This window comes from Ammospiza nelsoni, chromosome 10 (genome assembly GCF_027579445.1).
Source record: "Ammospiza nelsoni isolate bAmmNel1 chromosome 10, bAmmNel1.pri, whole genome shotgun sequence".
In the NCBI taxonomy this organism is placed as follows: Eukaryota; Metazoa; Chordata; class Aves; order Passeriformes; family Passerellidae; genus Ammospiza; species Ammospiza nelsoni.
Genome location: NC_080642.1, coordinates 3,645,580 through 3,671,393, shown reverse-complemented (window position 1 = coordinate 3,671,393; position 25,814 = coordinate 3,645,580). Strand labels below are relative to the sequence as shown.

Here is a 25,814-nt window from a genome sequence, read left to right as displayed (position 1 = left end):
AGGAATTCAGCTGCTCCTGCAGCTCAGTGACTCTGCCAACTGTGTGTCTTACAGAGGAGCTGGGTAGAAGAGCAAGGTACCCAAAGTATTTATTTGCTTTCAAAGAGTCAAAAAATGGGATGTTGTTTAAATGTATGTTAGAATCTATTTTTTTGCACTTACAGGTGAAATGCCTTCCTCTTCCCAAAGATGCACATCACTGCTTAACAAATAAATACATAGAGGTGCACTTGTGCCTTAAAAACCTGATCCTTCTCCATGTTTCCCTTTCAGCTGAAATTTCAGTCAGAGAATCTGTGCAAGGGAAAGGGTGCTGCAGTGCAGCAAGAGGTGTGGGGCTCTCAGCAGAGCTCCCTTCAGGTGTTTAGCCCAGAGCTGAGGCTTTTCAAGGTGATGGCAAAGGGTCAGAGCACTTCACAAATGATTTCACAGTCCACAGCACAGAGAATCTGCCCCTGCTCCAGCAGGCACAGGCTGCTGTGATGCGTGTCAGGATCCAGCCACCCCGACAGAGAACTGAGCTCCTGCCAGGGGAAGGAGCCCAGCCTGCAGGGAGAAGAAAGGGATGCCTGGGGAGCAGAGGAAATATCCAGGGATAGTGAGGATTTCACCTCCAAAGCAGCATAAAATTATGGGAAGAGCAATCATTTTCATAATCTTGTGCGCACACATACACATATATATGTGCAATTTAAAACGTATACATATACACACACACACACACACACACACACACACACACACACAAAATAAGGGGCAAAAAGCAGACTAAATACAACAGAAAGCCCACAGAAAGAACTTTAAGGACTGCCTGATGTTTTATCAGTGGCGATGGCTTCACTGATTCCCTTCCCAGCGAGGATTACAAGCAGCTATTTGGCCACTCTGTCTCTGCATAGATGCTATTTTGAGAGAGATCAAGAGTGAAAGAGAAGCAGAGCTGGCAGCTCCTTCTCTGGGAGCTGGTCTTCCCCACACACTGTCCTTCTATTCCCTCTGTGCCAACAGCAACAAGGGCTGCACGATCAACTTTCCAGGCTTTCTTGTCTTAGGTCACGGTTCCAGATTAATTGTTTTGACATTTCTGTGTGACACCAGCAGTTAATCCTGCCCACGCTACTGAGGCTCTGGTAGCTACATCTGTGCTACTGTAAGATTGTTAAACTAGTAGATAAAATGTTTGTTTTATTTAACATCAATATAATCAATAATAATAGTAATAGCAGCTTAACTATGCAACTTACTGCCACAAGATGAAGTGGATTCCAAATGCTTGCATGAAATGAAAAAGAAAATAGGCACATTAATTGGAAAAAAAATTAAATCAAGCAGTATTAAATATAGAGATATTGCTTCTGTCTCATGGAGCTCCTGAATGAGAAATTGATGGCACCTGGGGAGACATATGAGAAATTGACTGAGCCTGTTTTCATATGCTTGAAGCATCTGCATATGAAACCTCAGTTAGAAGTGAATGTTAAGGTGAGGGTCATGGGCCTCTGATAAGAACATTGCACATTTTTGTTTTTAATAAATACAGGACTCGGAAAAAATCCTAGTTTTCCTTCTTTTATGTACATGTGAAGTATTTCTATGTTCCTGACCTGAAATAGAGATTTACCAAGGGTAAGTTCTGCCCTAAAACTGAATAAGTAAAACCAATACGGAAACTCTTAGGCCACAACCCAAATACACATCAATCCTATCCCTCTCAAGAGATCCTAACACTAAAAATAGCTGCTGGGTCCAAAACAAGGCTGAAAATACCTTTTCTGGAAATCCAATTAGGCAAAGCATCTAACCCCCGTGAAACGCGAGAGCGCGGCGCGGGGCACAGCGGGGGCGGAACAGCCTGGGAGCGTTCCTGCGGGGAATGAGCCGGAAAACACAACTTCCAGGGATGTGGGAGCTGGGGTTGGGGAGGCAGGCACTTACTGAGCTGGCAGTGCTGCCCAGTGAACCCTGGCTGGCAGGAGCAGGTGCCCGTGGCAGGGTCGCAGCCGCCGTCGCCGCCGTCGCAGGCGCAGGAGTTGGCGCAGTCCTGGCCCCAGTGGCCGCTGCTGCAGGCTGCCAAGGGAAACGGGGTCACATCCAGCACCACCCCAAAACCCTGCTGCACTTCCATGTGAGAGAACACAGAGTACACAAAATTCTACGGGACTGAACTCCCAGATGCAGCACAGGTGAAAACTGTGGAAATAAAGACCATTTTTGCTGGTCTGTTTCAGCGGGACACAGGCGGGTATTGTCCCATCCATGTAAAACTAATCATTTGAAGTCATAAAACTAATAATTCATTATCTGGCCCAAGGGAAATTTAGGTTAGATGTTAGGAAAAGTTTTTACTGAAAGAATGTGTCTTGGTTTAGGACAAATTTGGAAGAGAACCTTTGGAGGGTTCCTCTAGAAAGCAGATTCAAGCGGCACATTCAAGCGGCTGAAGAGTGACAAAGATATTGCTCTTATCTTTATCCAGAGTGAAAAAGTTCTGGAACCATCTGCCCAGGGAGGTGGTGGAATTACCACCCCTGGGTGGGTTTAAAAAAGAGTGGATGTGGCACTTGGTGCCATGGTTTAGTTGAGGTGGTGTTAAGGCATGGGCTGGACTTGGTGATCTTAAAGATCTCTTCCAACCTGGTGATGCTGTGAATCCACACCCATCAGTCACAAATCTATAATTTCATGGAAATAAAATCTCAGCTATTGACTCACTCACTGAAAACCTGCATACCCAGAATTAGCTAATGAGTTTAACCAGACAGATTTGGGAGCATCCTCCATGATTTCCCCAAAATACTGGGAAATGCAGCATGGACACAAAGGAATCCCACAATGTTTTTTAAAGCAACTTACTGCTTTCATCCTAAAATCACATAGCACTGACACAATTACACCAGTGTACCACAAAATGTCCTTTCTTTCAAGTAAAGGATGAAGATGAAAGTGCCAATTAGGGCAACAGAAACCTGGTTTTGGAGTTGGGAATCTGTTTAATGCCTGGTCTGCAATAGCTTGAAGAGCTGCTGTACCAAGATACCACTGCAAAACAATTTTTCTCAGATCTTATCCTGAATAGAAATAAAAGCTTTCCTTTGTCATGGTCTCACAATTCTCTAGACAGCCCAGGGAGTTGTGAAAAGCCACCTCAGTGGCTCTACACACTACCAACTGGCTTGATTTTTAAAATATGCATATGGGTGGAAACTTCAGAATTTACCAGCATTTTTTTCAGTACAGAGCCTGAGAAGTCAGGTGCAAAACTTGCTGCTATCAACACTGCCAATTAAATTACTTTATGTGTTTAAGACCAAGTTTAGAGAGAGGCTTGTCTCTGTTGGTTTTTTGCAAGAGGCATCACAATGAATCAAGCAGAAGAGATGTGTCACAGGAAAAGAGAGGATGGCTTCACATTTATATGGTGCCATCCAAAAAGGGCAAATCTACTCTCTCACACAGCCACCAATATGGAGAGCGATGCTAAAGTCAACAGAAGGATGCTCTGCTCTTCCAGAGAACAGAAATTTTCACAACATTTATATTCCCAAGTTAAAAAGTGACCTTTAGACACACGACTGTACATGCCACTCACTTGTTGAATAAATCTCCCCTAAACAAAATGAGAAATGGAAAATTAATCTCAAAACTAATCTGCACTGAAAATGAAAAACAAAACTGTCTGTCAGTCAAAATGCTGACAGGACAGATGGTATTGGGCAAAGGGATCCATAGTGTTGAAATAAGAGCTTATATCAATACTTTGCGCTTCATCAGCCATCTATTTCAATGCTTTGAACCTGGATAATGAAGGATTATACCCACCCAGGCTGTGCAAACCCACAAACACACCGTTTCAGAAGCAGTAAGATTAGCAAAACTATATTAAAAAACTGTAATAAACTAAGAGCAAACAGAGCAGGTCCCCAGGAGGCACTGTGTGCCCTGACTTACGGTGTTTGCAGTCGTGGCCAGTCCAGCCCGGGGGACAGGAGCACTCCCCGGTGACGTGGTGACACTGAGCACTGCTGCCACAGCTGCACAGCCACAGGCAGCCCTGTCCATAGCGTCCATCAGGGCAGGCTGCAAACAGAGACAGGCTGGGACTTCGCCCAGATCACAAAGCCTGGCCACAGACAGCCACAGCTCACCCCCCAAAACAGGCTTCAGCTGAATCCAGGAATCAAAACAGCAACACTGAAATATCTGGGATCCCCATCCTGGGGGTCTGGGGCTGAGTCCTGGAATGTGGGAACAGCCTGAATGGCTTTCGGGTACTCCTGTGCATCAGGCTGTTTCCTCAGAGGAGGAAAACCTTCCTCAAAAGCCATTTTATGACTAACAAGAATTAAAAACGTGCCACCACCAAGGTTTGCACAAAGCAGAGCTGTTCTGAGAGCCTCTGTGCAGCTCAACAGCCACACTCAGGCAGCCTTTTAACACCCAGAGGCTGAAGAGCAGCACAGAATAGCTCCCTGAACTGCTCCCATGGTGTCTGGCTGCAGGGATAGCACTGACACTGCTCCCTCATCTTCAGTATTATTTAATCCTAAATGATCTACACCAAGGAGTGCTGCTGCAAACATAACTCAAGAATAATGCCACATGGGCCAGCTGGTCCCACCTCTTGCCAGACAGCCAGGATTACAGCACCAGTGGTGTGGCTGTTAAACACTGTATTTTCAAGTACAGCTTGCCATAAATTAGGTCTAATGATAACATCCATTTGGGATGCAGCTTAGCTGATCACGTGCATTTATCTGCAATCTGCCTCCCACAAATAATGCCAAATCCAACCTGGGGAATTCCTGGAGATGAAGGGCACTTAATCTCAGATCAGCATGCTTTATCTCACAAAAGAGTAAGAAGGCAGAAATCAGACCATAACCTGAATTTTCAATCTGACTTTCTTTTCCTGGGGAAGGCTGAGGCGAGGACTTACTGTCAGAGCAGGAAGGCCCAGTGTAGCCAGGGGGACAGTCACAGGCTCCAGTTTCCCTGTTGCAGTGTCCCCCATTGGCACAGGGCTCGCAGGAGTTCTGGCAGTCTGGTCCCCACTGGCCATCTGGGCAATCTGCAGAAAAAGCACATGAGGTGTAACCAGTGCCATTTGCTGTTTCAGGACAGTTGTAGATTTCTGCTGCTACCCTGAAGAATTTAAAAATAAATAAAATAAAAATAAAACTGAGCTGGTTTGTGACATTATATTGTTATACATCCCTGGCAGCCCTGTCATTAAACTGCAGCATGCAAGAACACAGCTAAAGAGAGACCAAAGGCTCTCTCCCAATTTCCACCACAGTTTGCTTGTTTATTGGTTTGGGAAACAGCCAATTCTACTTCTTATCATATCTTCCAAAGCCAGGCACTCCCTACCTTGCTCCAGCACCTCACACACCTTGCTCACACGTAGCACCAGTTTTCCCAGCTGGGCAAACACACTGCCCTGTCCTTGGATCACACGGGGCTCCTCCACAGCTGCACCTCTGCCTGCAGCCCATCCCGAAGCTGCCAGGCTGACAAGCTGAACAAAAAACCCCAAAGCCATGGTTAGGAACATTTTGAAGACATTAGGAGGCACCACAGCCACCAATTTCCAACTGAACTGTGCTGGTAGAAGTGATCAGTGTTAGCAGTGGAGTCTGAGCAACTGGTGGTCTGAAATGAACTGCAGCAGAGCCCTGCAAAGTCTGTGCCTGAAGCTTTAAAAGCAACTATTGTTACCTGGGCAAATGTTAGTTTGGGTAACTGGCCTCAGCCTTGTGCCTTGACCTTTGCAGGGAGAGAGAGAGAGAGAGAGAGAGAGCATTTGCCAGGCTCCAAATATCAGTCTGGTTTCAGTGGGGAACTGCCAGCTCGTATCAACAACAAACGTACCTGTTTATCTGCAGCTTCTATATCTGAACCTAAGTTTCCTGAATCAGCTTCCCCATCCCAAGTGTATCTCCCAGGGTAACATGCAGTGAGTACCTACACAAATGGCATTTTTCTCCATGAAACCCAGCTGGACACGGATGTTTGCAGGCTCCTGTCTCAGGATCACACAGAACATCAGGAGGACAGCTGCACCTCAGTTTGCAACCAGCCCCATAAAACCCTGGGGTGCATTCTGGAAATAGAAGCAGGTACAGAACATGCATAAGAAAAAGGAAAAGTTAAGAGAAGTGAGAAAAAAATCAGAAAATAATTTGGGGAAACTTGCAGAGAATATATTATAATGTACATTTTAAAGGTGTTGCTAACAAAGTGTAAATACTTAATAAATGCTTACATTTCAAAGAGGTTACTGCTTAAATGTAACCCAGAAACAGAGTGGCAGAATGCTTAAAGATTTATTCAATTAGAATATTTGAGGATGTATTCAATTAAATACATGATGGAATTCTTTTCTTTGATGTCTGAGTTCTGCTGCTCTCTGCCTTGGTGCACAGCCAGTGCTGGGCAAGGCATGCTCCCTGTCAGAATTCAGCCCATCAACAAGAATGATAAAAATATTAAATGTTGTCATTATTGCTCTCCACCAAACCCACCAGAATTACTGCCATAAATCCAACACAGTCCTGCGTGGCCAGAGAAAAATCTGAAGGGAGAATCTTTTTTGTGTTACTCCACTGCTGTCTGGAAAGGGCTACTGAGACATGCAAACATGAATGCAGGATACAATTCTCTTTGAACTACCCCCAAAAACTACAAAGAGTAAGTTGAATTCAAAGAGCTGCAAATCTGAAGGAAAAGCAGAATTACTGAACATGTTTACAAATCACCCCACTGCCATAAAGCACAGATTTTGCCACTTATTTACTGACTGTGTCAAAAAAGCACAGAAATGAAAACCCACATGATTTTCATTACTTAAGGTTGTATTAGGATTTAGGTTCTGTATTTCTGTTGTCATTTGACCAGGCTAAAACTCCCTCAGTTCCTGAGCTCTATTCCCCTCAGTGTCCCTGCAAGCCTAGCAGGGTTCAAACCCCACAAAAACATTAGTAGGATAGGAATATATGAGTAGCAGCAGCCAAACAAAGCTGATGGGTGGAAGAGGGAGAAGTTGCCGGGACAAAGGCACAGCAGATGTGGGGACCTGGCTGTGGGTGGTACCTTTGTGACACTTTTTGCCGTGGTATCCAGGCTGGCAGGTGCAGGAGCCGTCCCTGGGGCTGCACTCCAGCGTGTGCTCCTTCACACACTGGCACTCCTCCGAGCAGCCCGCGCCAAAGGCCCACCTGGGACAGGCTGCAGCCACAAGGAAAGGAAGCATCAGCTCTGTAATTATGCAGGAGCTGGCTGAAACTGCACACTGCTGCAGGAGCAAAACCTCGGGTCTGCTTTCAGCCAGCACAGCCCCGTTCCACAGCAGCACCTGTTCATGTGTGGGTGGGTAAGAGAAGAGTTTACATGATCCCTGTGCTGGGTCATTCATTTCATGTCAAGCAATACGTGGTGAATGCAAGAACCAGAAACATTTCAAAGCAAACTCAGCTGATTTTTCGAATGAAAAAAAACTTGGGTGCACTCCAAGACAAAAGCTTTCATAATAAAACCCAAAACAAAACTAAACAAAAGATTTTTGATATTGCACAGATTTTAAAAACAAAATCTGTAAGTACAAAGAAACTTGATCATTTATGTTGCAAAGTTTTTGTTTTCATTCTTTTTATTCCATCTAATGTCTGTTCTTCATCCTGTCCCAGCCAGCCCTGCTCCCCAGCTCCCACTCCAACTCATCAGCAGTCACCAACCAGCTCCAACCAGATTGAAACCTCAGCAATAACCCTAATGTTAACCTGTCCACCCCATCTATAACCCTCACCTTTGAGCATCAGTAAATCTCAACACTTATGGCAAAGATTAATGAGTAAAGAAAAAGATTAATGAAGATTCTGAGGCCTCCTGGCACATTTCAGAAGTCCTGTCCTCCTGCTACTCCCAGACTACTGCAGAACCCAAAGTCTTGATAATTTTATCAGAAACAGAAGGGTTTGGGTTGAAAGGTCCCATAAAGCCCATCTTGTTCCACCCCTCTGCCATGGCAGGGACACCTTCCACTATCCCAGGCTGCTCCAAGCCCTGTCCAGCCTGGCCTTGGGCACTGCCAGGGATCAGGGGCAGCCACAGCTGCTCTGGGCACCCTGTGCCAGGGCCTCCCCACCCTCACAGCAAAGAACATTTTTCTAACATCTAAGCTAAACCTGCATTGTTTTAGTAAATCCATTCCTAGCACTGCCTGACTGTGCACAAAGTCACTCTCCTTGCTTTCTGCCTGCCCCCTTTAGGTTATGTGGAATCTTTAAGAGACTGTCCCACTGTGCACACATTGAGCAGATCCCAAAAACGCCGGGGACTTACTGAGGTGGCAGAAGCGGCCGTAGAGCCCGGGGTCACACAGGCAGGCTCCATACAGTCTGTGGCAGTGGCCCTTGTTGGCACAGTTGCATGGCTTGTTGCAGTTCTTCCCAAAGAAACCTTTTGGGCAACCTTTGGAGTGCACAAACACAGGAAGGCATCAGTGGCTACAGGTCCAAGCCCCAAACCCAAAGCAGTTTGTGGCTGAGCTGGGGCTCTGCGCAGCCTCACCTCTACTGGCTTGTCTCACCCTCTGTTCTGCTCATTACTTAAAAAAGGATCAGGGGGGAAAAGCGGGGAGCTGAGGCAGAGCTGGAGCCATACCATCCTCGCAGAGCTGGCCCAGCACACCAGGAGGGCAGTGGCACTGCCCTGTGCCAGGGTCACACCAGCCTCCGTTCTGGCACCTGCAGACACCGGCGCATCCTCTGCCAAACGTCCCGGGGGGACAGGCTGTGGAGAGAGCAGGGAGTGTGAGCACTGAAAGAAACACTTCCCCTCTGCTGTAAGGGAAGCACAACAAGGCTCTGGGCACTGAGAAGGGCAGCAAGGCTGATGGAGGGTCTGGGACACAAGTGGTGTGAGGAGCAGCTGAGGGAGCTGGGTTTGTTCAGCCTGGAGAACTCATGGAGACCTCATTGCTCCTTACAACTCCCTGAGAGGAGGGTGCAGCCAGGTGGGGGTGGATCTCCTCTGCCAGGCAGCCAGCAGGGCAAGAGCACGCAACCTTAAGCTGCACCAGGGGAGATTCAGGTCTGATATCAAGAGGAATTTCCTCACAGAGAGCATGACTGGGCATTGGAATGGGTTGCCCTGGTAAGTTAGTGGAATCACCATCCCTGGAGGTGTTTAAGAGACTGGGTGTGGCACTCAGTGCCATGGGCTGGTTGGGAAGGTGTTATTGGGTCAGAGGTTGGACTCGATTGCAAAGGTCTTTTCCAGCCTAATTGTCTCTGTGATTCTGTGAAGACTGAGTAAGGACAGAGTTTTAGTTGAGCAGGCTCTAAACAAAGTCATATTCTTCTGTAAAGGACATCAACCTGATATTTACTAGGACATCTCAAAGGACATTGAATTAACCAAGTTTTGGGAAGTACTGTCATGTATCCAACCCTCCCCAGCACATGCTGCCCTCCCCACAAAACACAGGCTCAAAAACCATTGCCTGTCAAGCCCAAAGCTTAAACATCAGACCACAGCTTGGAACACTTGGAGAGAAATATTTTAAACATTCTTTTTTTCTCTCCCAAGCACTATTATAAAAATAATATCTTGTTTTTCAAACGTAGTTTCTGAAACTCCCCAGGTAATCAGGGCAGCGATGGATCCACAACAGCAAAAACAAACTGCGAGATGCAGCCTTGCTCTGCTGTTTGCAGCCTGAGCTGCCTGAGTGGATACAGTTGCTGGAGTCATCTGACTTCACTGACGTTTTATCAATGTACATTAGGAAAGTTGACATTTCACATCAATTTCCATTCGGCTTCTTTAGTGCATTATTAGAGAAATTTAGTTCCAGTTTGCTCCGCTGTTTTAGCTCACCCTAAACCTGCTCACCCTAAACCCATGAATTGTGCTGTATATTAAAAAATGCAAGAGAAAAGAGTGAAAGCAATCACACATGAGTAATTAATACAGATTAGATACTGTGTTTATCACTGTCCCTGCTGACTTCATCAGACAGCAGGTTTAGCGCAACAACACAGTCCTAATAAAATTATTTAAATTCCAGAGGTGAATTCCATTAGACTACATGCATGGATGTCTAGTGCAAATATACATAATAAATTTTATTATTTATGAAATGAAGTAAAGAATTTGGATACTGCCTTGAAATTTTTATAATCTCACCTGAACTACCAGCACATCAGGGACAGAAGTAAGAATATCCTCACTTGATAGCTTGAACTGTTGGAGACAGACTGGAAATTATCCTTTTAATCCTCCCCATTCCTACTCTCTTAGCTGCCCCCAGAGTTTACAAACCAATCCCACCATCAGTCTCCCAAAATAACCACAGGCAGACTGCTGGTTTCAATCACTTGCTTGATTTTTCTGCATTTCTGTCCATGTGATGACGTCTCCTAAACAATCTTGATGGCAATTAACCTGAAGAGTGCTGTCTACTGATGTCAAGTAATAAATTTTCATCGACTTTTTATCTCCCCAGTGACAGCAAAGACTTTCTGAGAATGATGGGCCATCATGTCAGACACCACAAAATGGAGGGACCCATCTCAAAGAGGAAATCTGCTGTATGATGTCTCAGACAAGCAGCAGACAAGTTTTGCCAAACTGCAGATGAAGAACAGCACATCAAGAAATCACCACTCTCTTTCCTATGGGTTTTGACACCTACTTCTGAATCAGAAAGATCTTCTGCCAGGAAACAGGAGCAAGAAGACTGAAAACCTGTTATAAAGGGCACTGACTTGGCAACAGAATTCTGAAAAATACCATTTCCAATGTGAAAAATCAACTGCTCCAAGAAAGTGATGCTAATAATAAAAATAATTATAAGGAAAAATAAATGGAAAACGTAAGAAAAAAAATATTTAAAGGCAATGTCTTGGGGTGCTACAATGGAAAAACTCAATTTTAGCATACATGTCCACCCAGGCTGTCACACCAGCTTCTGGGACAGACTTCTGGAGTCACCAAGGCAGGTTGTGGAACAAAGCATGGCCAGCAAACCTTGGCAGCTTTTAGCAGCAAAGCAAATAGGAATGAACAACCACCAAATACTCAGGACAGGGATGATTCTGTCAGGGACAGAGTGCAGGGACCTTCTGTGTACTGCAGCATCACTTACAGCTCCTATTTACCGCGCCCCAGCACAACAAATCTGGTTATGAGAGAGCAGTGCTCCTTCAGGAGCCTCACAGATGAGAAGCACAGGAGGTTCCTCCCACTGTCCACCTGCAGAGGCCCTGCAGGAGGATCAGCCCCCTGCCAGCCCTGTACTCACTCTCGTTGCAGATGAGCCCAGCCCGGCCGGGCGGGCAGACGCAGCCGCTGCGCTCGCTGTTGCAGCGGCCCCCGTGCAGGCAATCCTCACACCTCAGGCTGCAGTCCTGGCCAAACGTGTCACCCAGGCACACTGCCAGCAAGAAACACACAGGGCTGAGTGAGCAGCTGGACAAAAACCTTTCCACACGCTCTTACCTACGGCTGGGTTGTGAACGCCGCTGGTTTGGCACAAAAGGCACAGCAAAGTGGGCATTCCTGAATTTCCCTCTTCGTGTTTCTGACTCCAAGTACAAGGAAAGCTGGGTGTTTAGCTGTAATTTGCTCCCCTAAATGCTATAATTCTTCAGCCAAGAGCTACTTTTTAAAAGCAAGAGTTTTGCCTTCAGAAAAAGTAAATTTGCACCTAATGCTTGATAACATTGTATATAACTAGAAGAATTTATTGGGACTTTCCTTCTCCCCTTGCTAGCCTATCCCCGTTGTTTGATTGCAGTAAATGGATATAGTGCTATTTAAACATAGTTCAGTGGTATTTTCAACCACACAGTGTGAGTGTTCTAGGAAAACAAATCAAAACACACATTTATCATATCTCTTCTCTTCAGGGATATGAAGATTTTTATATAGGAAACCCGATATGAAAATGCATTTTTTTCTCTCCTTCCCCACCCTCCTTTTATCCCTTGCCACCTTCACATTCTCTTTGTTGGGTATATTGAGACAGGCATGCAAAATAAAGTGACTGTCTGGTAAAATACTTCAGTGGCATTGAAGATCTCATCCACACAGTTTAGAGCCTTCAAGGTTTAATGGCTGTGGCTGGAGGCTTTTTGGAAGGGGATTTTTAACAGCACCTGAAAGTGAGCTGGCAGCTTATTCAGCCTTATTTCAGTAAGTTACAGGCTGGTTGCATTTCACCAACACTTTTCTGTGAGAGGCCAGATTTCCTCTAGGTCGGAGCACCCAACTGTTCCCTTTTATGCAGCTGAACAAATGCCCAAGTTTTCAGGGACATTCAGAATCCCAGTGCTACCACTTAGAAAAGGGTACAAATTCATACTGCAGGAGGAGAATACAGACCACCATTGAAAACATCATGCTTCCATCATAAAAAGTCATTAAAGTTAGAGAAAATATTTAATTATTTGCACCAGCTTACTGTTAAAGCAGGCTTTTTTATAATACAGATAGCAGCACAAAACCAGGTCTGAAAACACAAGGAATAAATTGCTATTTAGAAGGTAAAAGAACTTACTAAACCATTTAAAGTTCCTTTTTTCCATTACCTTTTCGTACAAACCACTACATGCTGCAAAGCCTGAGCCTTAGAAAAAGTGCAGCTGCTCAGCTGTGACTGATAATACCCAAATTTCTGTAGCTTAATATAAATAAAACATGCAAAAAGTGGTCAATAAATATTTGATTGTGGTTTCTAGGCCTGATAATTTTGCCTGTGGTTATCTCATTATCAGTTTCCCAGTTGGTTATCAGTGTTGTTGAGTCCGGCTTGATGCTGTGTGATTTGGGAGGGTCTTAACAGTTTTGTTCACAAAAATAAGGTAATTTTTTTATTAAAGTCAAGACCAGCTCCTGATTTTTGCCTGTAGGGCACAGTCCTCAGATGGGTAATTATAGAGTTTATATAAAAATCACAGGACACACATAGAAAAAAGCAAGAAATCCTGGTGATCCACCAGCACTCAGCAGAAAGCAAACACAGGGTTTCACCTCATAATACCCCTAAAATTGTGAAGTTTTCACCTTTGGGTGGAAAGATCGAATCATGCAAAGCTCAGGTGGGTGCAAAGCTGTCCTGCACCCACTCCTGTGCTGTTTGCCACCACTTGAGCTGAGCAACACGTGGATGGGTTGGTGCTTTTTCCAGAGAGTCAAGGGAAACCTGAATCTTCAGAGGATTGTTTTTAACACAGGTAAAATGCAAATATCTTAAACAAAAATCCTCCAGTTTTTATAACAGAGTTTGTAAACAGGGACCCATGCTCCCAGCTCTAGGAGGAAGGGAGTTTCCCCAGGTTATAAGCTATGCCATCCTCTCAGCCCTGGCATGACGAGCTCTCTGTGGCTGCTGCCTGGGCTCTGGGCAGACACCCTGCTTTCCAAGGAGCCTGTGCTGCTCACTCCTCCCCTGCCTCCCTCCCAAAACATCCAGGCACCTCCTGGCTCCTCAAACATGTCCCATTTGGGATGGAACATGGAGACGGGCAGGATGCAGGGTCAACACTCCTGACGCTGAGCCCCACCAGCCCAGCCAGGACGATCCCCAGGACGATCCCGCCCAGGTTGCAGTGCTGGCTCAGGGCCCTGCTGGTCACTCACCAACCCTGTGCACCAGGGTGAGCTCTCCTCGGGGGTCTCCATCCTCGGCCAGGGCCCCGAGGGCGAGGTGCAGCAGCTGGGGGGGCCCTCGGAACTGCAGCCCCGGGGCACCAGCCAGCCCTGCTGCCTCCTCTGCATCGGCCTCCTCCGCACCTAGGGCTGGACAAACACAGCCATCAGCACCCCAGCCCGCCTCCACCCCCTCTCATCTACATCTTTTCTTACTATTATGATGCCTTTAGATGTTCAAGTCACACCTCTGCCAAGAGGTCCCAGCCCAGGCATTTTCTCACAGAGTTCCTGCTATCCAAAAAAGAAAATAGACAGGAAATGGGAGACACCCTCCCCACCCCATCTTTCCCTTTTTCTTCTTCTGGAAAAAAAAAAACAAAACTCTACTCCTGGAGAATCAAAATTAAATGAGGAGATTCATTTTCCTCACTTGAAGTTTGAGATTATTTTTAGCTAATGAAGGTCATTACTCTTGCTCGTTTTGGAGATGACAAATAGAAAGTGAGGCCGGCTGTGCACTTTATTTTAAGAAACATGAAAACCTGGGCCTTAAAATGACGGGAAATCAGTTGGCTTTCTTTTTGGTGTTGGTTACAATATCAAACTCTGGGTTAAGGTTTAGCAATTGTTAAACTTGGTTATAAAGCTGAGTTGCTCTGCTAAACTCTGGACTGGTTACACTGGCAGAAATCCAGAATAACGTCACTGACTAATGGAAAAGTTGCCATGGTTGATCAAAGAAAAATCTGGCTACTTTTTTTTCCCCACAGGACGTTAAACTTCATCAAATAGTGCAAGAAAAGTGTCAAAATAGTATTAATTTCTAAACCAGGAGCTTTAGGTTTTCTAATGTGTCCAGCGGATTTACGTGTTCATCTGCCATTAATCTTTGGCAAAAGCCATTACTGGAGGATGAACTTGGATCCACACACTGGACGTAGCCCTACCCTGGCCATGTTCAGAGATGGCTCAAGTTGGGCTCCCAAAATCCCAGGATCTGTGGAAATCTCTGCTCCAAAAATCACTTTTTAAATCAGTGGGAAGTGCTTAATGGCCCTCAAATTTTGAGAAGAACTCACCCACGCAGGCCCATCTGCTGTCCCCAAGCCTGTAACCCTCCTTACAGGCACACTCGTAGGACCCCAGGGAATTCACACAGAAATGGTCACAGTTGCCATTATCCAGACGACATTCATCCACATCTAGAAAATCCAGACATAAATGGTGATTAGGAACAAGTACTTCTGCTTGCAGAGCCCATGCTGTGCCCAGCTGTATCTGACAAATTATCCTGTACATAAGAAAACACAATTTTTCTTATGTGTTTTGGAGCTCTCCGTTTCTCTCTGGTATTGGAGGTATAAAAACATTTCAGGGCTACAGGGAGCAGATTATTTCACTGATGTTTTTGTCTTGAGTGAAAACACATGCTTTAAGCTGTTAAGCTCAGTTGATCCTTCAGTTATTTTGAGGGCTCTTTTTTTTGTGGAAGGAGTGTTTTAACACACATCAGTATACAGTGTCCATGGAGAGAGGAGGGAAAGTTTCTCTCTGCTGGCTCCTCTCCCAAATCCCCACATTTGATGCTGGGTTATTCCTGTATTCCAGCCTCACAAAGAGGAAATTACACATTTGTAAAAACTTTACCAGCAAAGCTGGCATAGGGTCAGTGACTCTCATTAGGGCAGTGCCCACAAAGCCCTGCAAAGGGCTTTGACAGCATTTCTTCTACCCTGGGCCGTGATTAGTAAAACCGAGCCATTGGTACCAAAAGAGTTTTGACAAGGGCATGGAATGATGCAGGACAAGTGGGAATGGCTTTAGACTAACAAAGGGAAGGTTTAGACTGGATATTAGGAGGGAATTCTTCCCTGTGTGGGTGGTAAGGCCCTGGTTGCCCAGAGAAGCTGTGGCTGCTCCATCCCTGGATGTGTTCCAGGTCAGGTTGAACGGGGCTTGGAGCAGCCTGGTGTCGCCACATTGCTCTTCACAGAGAAATGCAAGACACAATTCTTCCCAAGACTATTTCTGGGTTTCCCATTCTCTGAACCTCAGAGAAAGAAAACACAATTCTTATCTCATTTGCTGTGCCTGTGTTGTGCCAAAGCAGAATGCAATATGGAGATTGTTTACCCAGAGTGATGGTGTTTTGTTTCTTTGGCCTATCAGGGCCAGGTGTGTGTGTGTGTCGGGACTGTGGGCGGACAGTCACGAGATTCAGTGCAGTGGAGTGCTTGCAGATTCAGTTTAGATGTAATGTAATATAGTATAGAATAATATAGTATAATAAAGTAACTAATTAGCTTTCTGACAAGATGGAGTCAGACGCCTTATTTCTCTCCCTTTGTGGGGGGCAAAAATATCCACTCTAGCCTGGTCTAGTGGGAGGTGTCCCTGCTCACAGCAGGGGTGGAATGAGGTGACCTTTAGGTGCCTTGAAGCCCAACCCTGCTCAGCCCAGCTTAGGCCCAGGCCAGCTCAGTCTAGCCCAGTTCGGCCCAGCCCAGTTCGGCCCAGCCCGGCCCAGCCCAGCCAGGCCCGGCCCAGCCCATTCGAGCCCATCCCATTCGAGCCCATCCCAGCCCGGCCCATCCCATCCCAGCCCGGCCTAGCTCACCATCACAGGAGCAGCCGTCGGCGCTGAGCTGGAACCCCGCCTTGCAGGCACACTCGTAGCCCCCCGCGTAGTTGATGCAGAACTGGGAGCAGCAGGACTCCCCAGTCTCACACTCGTCCACGTCTGCAAGGAAAGGTTCAGCCCTTGAGACTCCCCCAGCTGCTGCCACAGCGCTCCTGAGAGCTTTTGTGCTGCAGCACTTGCTGCTTTGCACCTTCCTTCAAGCACATAAATTCAGACATTCACTGTCTGAATCCTGAATCCTGACAGCCACTGCCTTCTCCCTTCCCCCATCTGAATCCTGAATCCCTACAGCAGCTGCCTTCTGCCTTCCCCCATAGCAGCCAGGACCGTCCATGTCCTGGGAGAGGCATCTCCTCTCCAAGTCTGAGCTGCCCTGAGGGGATTTACAAACACCAGCTGGCATCAAGGATAGGACCCACGGGAATGGTTAGAGTTGTGTCAGGTTGGATATCAGAAAAGGTTCTTCCCCCAATCCAGAGGGTGCTGGGCACTGCCCAGGGAATTGGCACAGCCCTGAGGCTGCCAGAGCTCCAGAGGTTTGGACAATGCTCTCAGGGATGTACAGGGTGGGATTGTTGGACTCAATGATCCTTGTGTGTCCCTTCCAACTCAGAATATTCTATGGTTCTACGAAGAGACAACAGCAAGGACCCACCAGCCCTCAAAAACATTCTGTTTAACAGCAACCTACATTTGACTATTTAGACCTTCTCTACATTCAACCTTACTCAATGCAAACTACCAATGCTCTGATCCACCCAGGCCCTTGCTGGACAGCAGCAGCCTGGAAGGTTCAGCTGCAGCTTCTGGAAACTGATTTCCTGCTGCCTCCTCCTGCTCTGTGCCCGCTCAGAAATTGGTATCATTGACACCACTGCTCTGGTGATTAGATAGGAGAGCTGAGCTGTTATCTGTGCACTGCAGGCTCCTGGCTGCTGTCAGGCTGCTGAGCAGGTCAGTGGCCATCCAAGGGCCACCTTGTCAATGCTGAGTCTGCAAAATGCTTCTGAACGTGGCCTGGCTGAGCAGCTGCAGATGGGAAAGGTCAGTGTCTCAATTAACCTTGGAAGGAGCACCAACTTTATGAGGAAACACGGACAGGAGAAAGAAAATGTAATTAATCAATCGAGGTGAGGAGGTCAGTGTGAAAATGATTAATGCAGGTTATTTGAAGGCAGTGTTTTCCAGAAATGTCACAAGCTGAGCTCCTCTGCAGTACATCAGGTGACGCTTCACTCGGGGCTCCAGCAACAGCCCCTTGTTTGTGCAGGAATGCAAAATCCGCATCCCACAAAAAGGAGATTTTTTGCTGTTAAGAGCAACTTTTCACGTTTTCAGCCCTCCTCTGTGTTCTCCTCCTTCCCTTGCTGTGTCTGGAGTATCTGCTTCCCTCTGAACTCCCCAGCAGCAGGTCACTGAGCTGGGGTGTGGGCAGCAGGCTGCTTTGCCTCCTGTCAGCTGTACAGACAAGACTGTGCAACCCACCCACCCCTGTGAGGCTCTGGCTCCAAATCTGCCTCCCAAACTTCTTCTGGTTTTGCTTTTTAAGCTCCATCATCACCCGCCCTTGCAGCCCTAGGTGCTTCCCTCCTCCCCTGCTCCTCCTCTCTCCTGCACTTGGCTTTTTTTCATTGCAAGACTCCTTTTGTCTGTAATGCCTCTCACACTCATCAGTGCTCCCACTCTCTACCTCTTCTCATCATCTCGTATCTCCCTGCACTGCTTTGTGGTGCCTGCTCCTTTTTCCATTCCCCCTCTCTTCCTGGCTATTCTTAAAAATTGTAATGGCATACTGACAGCAAGCCCAAAGCAGAATGAGATACATTTTGCATGACAAAAGCCGTAAACAAAACAAAAACATAAAACACACACACACAAAAAGAATCTCATAGTAGAATTGCTTAAAACATGAATGAATTTTTAAACTTATGTCTCAAAATAAACCCAAATCTAACTCAGGAGGTGAAAGCAAGAAAGTGAGACTTCTCACAGGCAGCAGTGTAACCTCATCACTGAGCAAATCTGATGGAAACACAGCAGGCTCTGGAGCACCAAGTGCAGTTTGTGCAAGCAGCACTTGGGAACACTTGTGCTGCTGCTCTCAGCCACCAGCTGAGAGGGGAAGGCAAAGTCAGCTCTGTGATGTTTGGGCTGCTCGTGGTGAGACACAGCCATGGCAGCAGGTCATGCAGCGTTGTATTGCACTAAACAGTTTATTTAGTTGTTGTTTTGTTACTGCCACTCCCTGCCCTCTTTGGGGACCCATCCCAGCCCGCTCCTAGGTTACCTGTGCAGGTTTTTCCCCCTGCTCGGGTTACCTGTGCAGGTTTTGCCCCCATTTCGGGTTACTTGTGCAAGTTTTCCTCCCAGCTGGGGTTACCTGTTCAGGTTTTGCCCCCATCTCCTAGGTTACCTGTGCAGGTTTTGCCCCATCTCTGTTTACCTGTGCAGGTTTTTCACCATTTCAGGTTACCTGCACAGGTTTTGTTACCTGTGCAGGTTTTGCTCCCATCTTGGGTTACCTGTGCAGGTTTTTCCCCCATCTCAGGTTACCTGTGCAGGTTTTGCTCCCATCTTGGATACCTGTGCAGGTTTTGCCCCCATCTCAGGTTACCTGTGCAGGTTTTGCCCCCATTTCGGGTTACTTGTGCAGGTTTTCCTCCCAGCTGGGGTTACCTGTTCAGGTTTTCCCCCCGGCTCAGGTTACCTGTTCAGGTTTTGCCCCCAGCTCGGGTTACCTGTGCAGGTTTTGTTACCTGTGCAGGTTTTGCTCCCATCTTGGGTTACCTGTGCTGGTTTTGCCCCCATCTCAGGTTACCTGTGCAGGTTTTTCCCCATTTCAGGTTACCTGCGCAGGTTTTGTTACCTGTGCAGGTTTTGCTCCCATCTGGGTTACCTGTGCAGGTTTTTCCCCACTTCAGGTTACCTGTGCAGGTTTTTCCCCATTTCAGGTTACCTGTTCAGGTTCTGCCCCCATCTCAGGTTACCTGTGCAGGTTTTGCTCTCATTTCAGGTTACCTGTGCAGGTTTTTCCCCATTTCAGGTTACCTGTTCAGGTTCTGCCCCCATCTCAGGTTACCCGTGCAGGTTTTGCCCCCATCTCAGGTTACCTGTGCAGGTTTTGCTCTCATTTCAGGTTACCTGTGCCGGTTTTGTCCCCATCTCGGGTTACCTGTGCAGGTTTTGTTACCTGTGCAGGTTCTCCCCCACCTCGGATACCTGTGCAGGCTTTGCCGTCCCCGGCCAGGCGGTGCCCGCGGGGGCAGGAGCAGCGCGGTCCCGCTGCCGTGTGCTCGCAGCCGTGCTCGCAGCCGCCGTTCCCGTCCCGGCAGCTGTCCACGATTTCCATCTCGATGCCTGGATGAAATAAATCAGAAGGGAGTTAAAAAGCAAGCCCGAAGGATGTAAAACAGCAGCCAGGAGCGCTGTAGCAGTGAGTGTAACCAGCTCACAGCCCCACCCCACAAGAGCAACCTTTGGAGTCACCGAGCTCCAGGTGTTTGTGTCTCAACAGTGGACGCTCCCAAATTCAGCCATGTGAAGCTGGTTCAGTGCTCAGCAACCACCTGCTACAGGAGCCTTGCCAGCTTTCCTCAGCTTTATGCTTTGCCCCGAAGGAGGAGCGGAAGCATCTGAGGAGCCCAGGTGGTGTCCCCCAACCCAGCCTGATGCACTTCCCAAAGAGCAGCTTGGAGTTTTGCATGGCAATGGCAAAGAGCTGGGTTCTGAAACATCCCCCAAGCACAAAGGCACTGAAGCTTCCTAAGCAGAGTCCTGCTGGTGAAATGGACACCCAGCAACAATGCAAAACAACCTCCAGGTTTTGGTTCTTGGATGTCCCTTCCAGGGGGACACAGCAGCTCCTCTGCTGAGACTTTGTGCCCTACAGGGTGGTACAGTGCCACTGCCAGCTCCCTTTACCCTGACAGACTTCCATGCCCTCCTCATGGGGCTGGACTGGACAGTCCTCAGAACATCCTGGCCATTTCATGTCCTCAGAACATCCTGGCCTTTTCCTTCACATGAAAAAATGGAACACCTGGCCACCTCATTGCCACCCAGCTACTTCATCAGATGATTTCTCCAGGCTGCAAAGAAACCGTAGGGTCAGTTATGAAGTTTTTCACAAAGGATTAGCCAGTTTTTCTTACAGAGCTATTTAGAGAGGAAATAATTTCTCCTACTCTGTAGGGAAACTGAGAAACACCCTTCCTAAAGGAGCCACTGTGCTTCCAGAAACAGCCCAGCTTGGAGTGCTGGCCATCAGATCTGGCACAGAATTTCCCCAGACATATCTGTGCTGCTGGGGTCTGGTCCTTCCCCTGGGAGAAACCTGCTTGCCAACAAGAAATGTAATTCCAGCTGGAAGAGGGTATAAATTAAGAGAATAAATATCTCTACATCTCATGCATAGTGTGATTATTTGCACCAGGGAGAAGAAATCTCCCTGGTCTCCTGTCCAGTGTGTTAAGCTGGGATTTAGTAAACCCAGCAATTAAATGCAGAATCTGACTTCATACACAATCTTCATCATTTACTTTGTCCCAGCTCTTCATCAGTAAAACTGAAATACCAGCTCTTCCCCAGCCACTGGGGAAATGAAAGAATAAACAAAGATTGTAAATTGCTCAAACACTGGGATAATCCTGATCATAAATATATGCAGAATGTTTTTATTTTTATTGTTTGCTCTGCAATATTGTACATGAGGCACAGAGAATCACCATCCCCTGAGATCTGCTGAACATCCAGAAAAATTATTATCAGAAAAGCACAATGAAATCTAAGTGGTCTAAACCTCTTTTTTATGCCTATGACAGAAGATTTCATATCTATATATTAATCACATTTCCTCTGCCATTGCACTACTCACAGTTCCCCATCACCTATGAAATAACTCTACAGGATATCTCCCACATAATTGGGTTTTGTTTTTAATCTATGTTAATGCCTTGAAACTGGATTTCATTCTTAATAACTATTTCTTACACACACATTCTTAAATAAAGCACTCATTCTCTGGCATGCAGCATATTTTCCTAAGGAAGCTCTGCTGAAAGCTCTTGCACAGTATTATTAGATTGAATGATCTTTGCCCACCTCTCTGCTAAAACAGGTCATGCTTTGGTCTGCATTCCAGGGAGCTTATGTTAGGTCCATAATAACCCCAACTCTTCCACATCACCTCTTTTATTAATCTAAATTTGCCCTCAAGGGCAGGCCAGGGATCACCTATCAGCTAGCAGCACTGGGAGTCAGTCCCCCTCTCCAGAAAAGCTGCGTTGATTAAGAGACCCCGCTGGCAAGAGGTAAGCATGTGAGGAAAGACAACAGGACTCACTTTAGCTTGGGAAGTTTGAGTTGTTCAACTAGTTTTTCATCCCAAATCTTTCTTTTTTTGTTGCTTTTTTTTGTTTTTTTAAAGCATCCTCCTAACAGTGTCAGTAATCTCAGGAGAAACATAAGCAAACCCAGACAGGTAAAGACAAGAGCAGAACATCGTGTTGGTTTTCTCTTGCATCAGGTCTGTAAGAAAGCCGGCAGGAGGAGGAGGAAGGCAGGAATGAATACATTTCACAGAACAGCAGCATTCTGGTGGCTCTGCAGCAGAATTCACCAGGCTCTGAAGATAAACCAACAGGGCTATTTGCTCTTTGAAAGGCAGTAATTAAGGTCTGTGAACACAGGCTTAGGAATGCATCACCCTGCAAACCCAGCAGCAGAGGAAGAAAACAGTATTAAGGCTGATCTTTTGCATACATTTCCTCTGCTGGGGATGGAAATCCCAGAGAATCAGAAGCGAGGCCTGGCAGGGAGCAGAGAGGAGAGGAAGAGGAGCAGGGCTGGGCAGGGTCACTTACGGTAGCAGCGCCGCCCGTCCGCGCCCAGCTCGAAGCCGGGGCTGCAGGCACAGCTGAAGGAGCCCGGGGTGTTCACACAGCGATGGGCACACCTGGCACTGCCCTCTGCACACTCATCCACGTCTGCAAGCACACAGAAAGTCGTTCAGCTGGACACTGAAATGAAAAAATAACGCTGCTCTATATGGATGTGGCTGCGTTTCCAAATATCTGCTGGGAGGATTATCCTGGGGTCAGCCTACAAAGGACAGCACCCGGTGAGCCCAGGAACATTATACTCACATTATTCTCCAGAACTATCTTTTTCTGAGCATCATTGACCTTGAACTTCTCAGTATGAACATTTACAGTATCAAACACTATATTTGCAGTATCAGCCAAAGTAACTTATTTATTATTCCTGTAAAAAGAGCAATGGCAAAAGAAGACCTTGTGTGAAGAACTCAGAAGAAACTTCCAAAACTCTGAAATGATCACCATGTCCTCCAAGCCATTATAGTTAAATTAATGGAACAGGAAATAGCTGATTATTCTCTGAATGTCAAATGATCTGGATTAAGTGGTGGTTTGGTTTCAGCAGGGATGATGGAGACAGATCATCCCTCAATCCTGCAGCTGCTTTACAGCAATGCAGTGGGAGGCACCTGCAGCAACCACAGCAGCTCCAGCAGCCCTGTGAGGGAAGGAAAAGCTGCAGAGCCTTAAGTGGGGAGGCTGCTCTTCCCCCAGTCCTCTGCCAAGCAGGCTGCTCCTCAGCTTCACACCTGCTGGTCTGTATTTTGGAATGAAATGTCCCCAAAGGTGTCCATCTTCCTAAAAGCTTAGTGGAACATAAAAATTCTTTTAAGGAGTTAGTTAAAACTTTTAATTAGTTAAAAAAACCAAACAAACACACAAAAATTTACATTAAATACAGCTGTACAGAGCACCGACCTCTATGCAAAGACTGGTATCGCACATGGCAAACCCCTAATGCATCTCCTGGTCCTTCCCATTCTGCCACCTTTCTGGCAAAATACAGATTATTTATTGCACCAATGCTGGGTCAGTGTCTTGAAGATGGCAGGGAGCAATCTGATGTGCAGCTCTTCACTTTTTATCCCAGCAAACCACACTTTCTAACAGTTTTGTCCCTCCACACGTGCTGTGCCCAGTGCTGTGCTCGTGGCCCCTGCACTCGAGCACAAGGAGCTTGATGGATGCAATCAGGCTCCTTGCAAAGAGAGGCCCCAGGCAGTGCAAACACCACACACTGGCTCATGAAAATTTCAGGACAAATGACAGCTTCTCTGAAGCAGCCATGGGAGCAGCTGCTGCTTAGCATAAAATGGGTTATTCCTCCTTTTTCTCTAATTGTCAGTTTGCGAGTACACTGCGCTGGCCAGGGCTGTAAATATTCTTTTCTCTTCTTCTTTTTAAATAGAAAAAAATAAAAGTTGAACCACAGCCACCATCCTGCACAGGTTTCTTCCTGTCCTAGAGCTAATACCTGAAGTATGACACTTCAGCTGCCCTCTGTCTCCTTCCAGCTCAGTTTCCAGAGAGTCAAACAACAGCTTGAATTTTGCAAAAGGCATTGAGTAACTTCTAGGAGAAAAAAACAATAATTGTATATCCATGGCAAGACACACTGCTTAATGATTCAAAAGATTGTTGCCGTGAGGCTGGGGAGAAAATTTGGTCCAATGTATAACACTGCGAGTTAACTCAGTGATTCAGTTTATACATAAATCAACAGAAATGTCAATGTGTATCTGAGATAAAACAAACAACAGGCTGACCCTACTGCTAAACCCACTGTTGTTTCCATCCACTCATTATCAGTACATTACTTGAAAACAGTTTTTATTTTCAGTAATTACTCATGAGTAATTCCAGTAAGAGAGAATCACTAAGATGTGCCATTCTACTCACAGAAGGACTCACAGGCAACTAAGTAAAATACTCAGGGTAGGAAGTAAATATTTTGAAAGGCACCCAGCACCCTTTATCTGAGACAATAATTTACATATTGGCAAGATTTTGGCCACGTTTTCAAAAGAGGAGTGCAAAATTAGTGTATGTATGTGTATGTATATATATATATATATATATGACTTGGCTGTTAAGAATCTGTGCACCATTAAGTCCACAAATGCTGTTTATTTCATAAAACTGCTAAACTATCTTCCAAGAATTTCACTGAAAGAGAAAAGCAGGTATTTTGATCTCTAGTTCCCCCAAATTTCAGGTCAGAAATGCTACAGATTCTTTTGACAACCCCAGACTAAACACAGGACTTCAGAATTCAACTTTTTAAGCTCCTCTCTTTGGAAATCTTACACATCACGATTTCTTCCTTCACAGTAGTTTCTCCATTAATATGGAAACAGCTCTCCAGCTAAAAAAGCCCTTTGAATTCTAAATAGGTTTTCAGTGACCTGGTTCAGAGTTTTACTTGAACCAATTTTCCAGGAGCTGTATCTGGGACATTATTTTAAAGGCACCCTACAAGAATAACACTACAGCATTCACACATCCAGTTGCTAGAAAGCATGACTTAGGAGATCACAGAGACATTTTCATCACTAAAAAAGTCCTTCAAGACTGTGGGCTGATGTGAGTATCACAGAGAGAAAGGCTGTTTCAAAATGCACACATATATTTGTCTAATATATTCCTTTCCACTCAGAGCTCAGTAAGGCAGAGCGCTGATTAATAACGTTCTTCACAATAAAGAGTCCAGAGTTTCTTACCTAAACAGGACTTTTTGTCTGCAGCAAGAGAATGCCCTGGATGACACTCGCATTTTGCAATTCCTCTCTCATTCTGACAGATTTGTGAGCATCCTCCGTTCCCACTTGTGCAGGGGTCTGTCACTGAAACCAATTAGAGCACACTGTCAACTGAAAGGTCACTTTTTGACTGGAAATGGTCTTAGCTGCCATTGTTACAACTAATGACGAAGTAGCTGTAAGAGATTAGACTGGGGAAAAACGTGACAGCATCTGGTGAGTAAAGCTGCTGTTTTTCTGGATGCTTTTTGTTGCTGGACAACATTTTTCACAGAGCAGCAACAAGGCTTTAAACAGCAGGAAACCGAGCTTGTATTACATTGGAAGTAGGACAAAAAAAGTACATTTTATTGTTATTTTGCTGTACCTGAACAGATTTCAAGAGTTCTCTAAACAACAGCAATTAGCACTCCAGTATGTGTGAATCCATAAACACACACAATGATGGAGTTCACCACGAAACAATGAATATTTAAAAGGCTTGAGAGGAAATAAACATTGAAGAGCCCCCAAAGACATCTTTCAGTCTATAAACATATGCCATTCATGTTGTACATCAAGGCTTTTTCCTCTTCTTGAACAATAACATACCTTTTCAAGGATAAGCTGCCCTAAGTGGCAAGTACTTAGAAAAACTTTTATGAAGTGCCTACAGAAGCCTCCATCTTGAAGATTTCATTGTGTTGTATGGGTTTATTTCTGGAACACGTGCCTGCTGGAAGCATACTGCCCAAACAGAGACTTGGCACACCCCAAACCAGACACACCACGACTGTTCAGACAGGTCTGACTTGGGTAAGCCCTCACATTCTGCACCAGGGTGAGGTTTTGCTTTGGAGCACTCATTACACCAAAATTCTGGTGAATAACATTCCACAGGCA

The 25,814-nt window shown here is 46.0% G+C and overlaps 1 protein-coding gene across 1 annotated transcript in view; it reads right to left on the bottom strand.

The window, feature by feature from the left end:
* LOC132077649 (multiple epidermal growth factor-like domains protein 6) overlaps positions 1-25,814 on the bottom strand; it is a 189,718-nt gene that overhangs the window by 31,233 nt on the left and 132,671 nt on the right. The window contains exons 8-21 of the mRNA XM_059479473.1: positions 24,894-25,016; positions 22,159-22,281; positions 19,517-19,654; positions 16,274-16,396; positions 14,736-14,858; positions 13,645-13,797; positions 11,306-11,437; positions 8,662-8,790; positions 8,341-8,469; positions 7,093-7,227; positions 5,969-6,103; positions 5,393-5,518; positions 4,937-5,068; positions 3,949-4,077 (exon numbers count right to left, since the gene is read on the bottom strand). Of these exons, the coding sequence (XP_059335456.1) occupies positions 3,949-4,077; positions 4,937-5,068; positions 5,393-5,518; positions 5,969-6,103; positions 7,093-7,227; positions 8,341-8,469; positions 8,662-8,790; positions 11,306-11,437; positions 13,645-13,797; positions 14,736-14,858; positions 16,274-16,396; positions 19,517-19,654; positions 22,159-22,281; positions 24,894-25,016 (1,830 nt within the window). The remainder of the gene's footprint in view (positions 1-3,948; positions 4,078-4,936; positions 5,069-5,392; positions 5,519-5,968; positions 6,104-7,092; positions 7,228-8,340; positions 8,470-8,661; positions 8,791-11,305; positions 11,438-13,644; positions 13,798-14,735; positions 14,859-16,273; positions 16,397-19,516; positions 19,655-22,158; positions 22,282-24,893; positions 25,017-25,814) is intronic.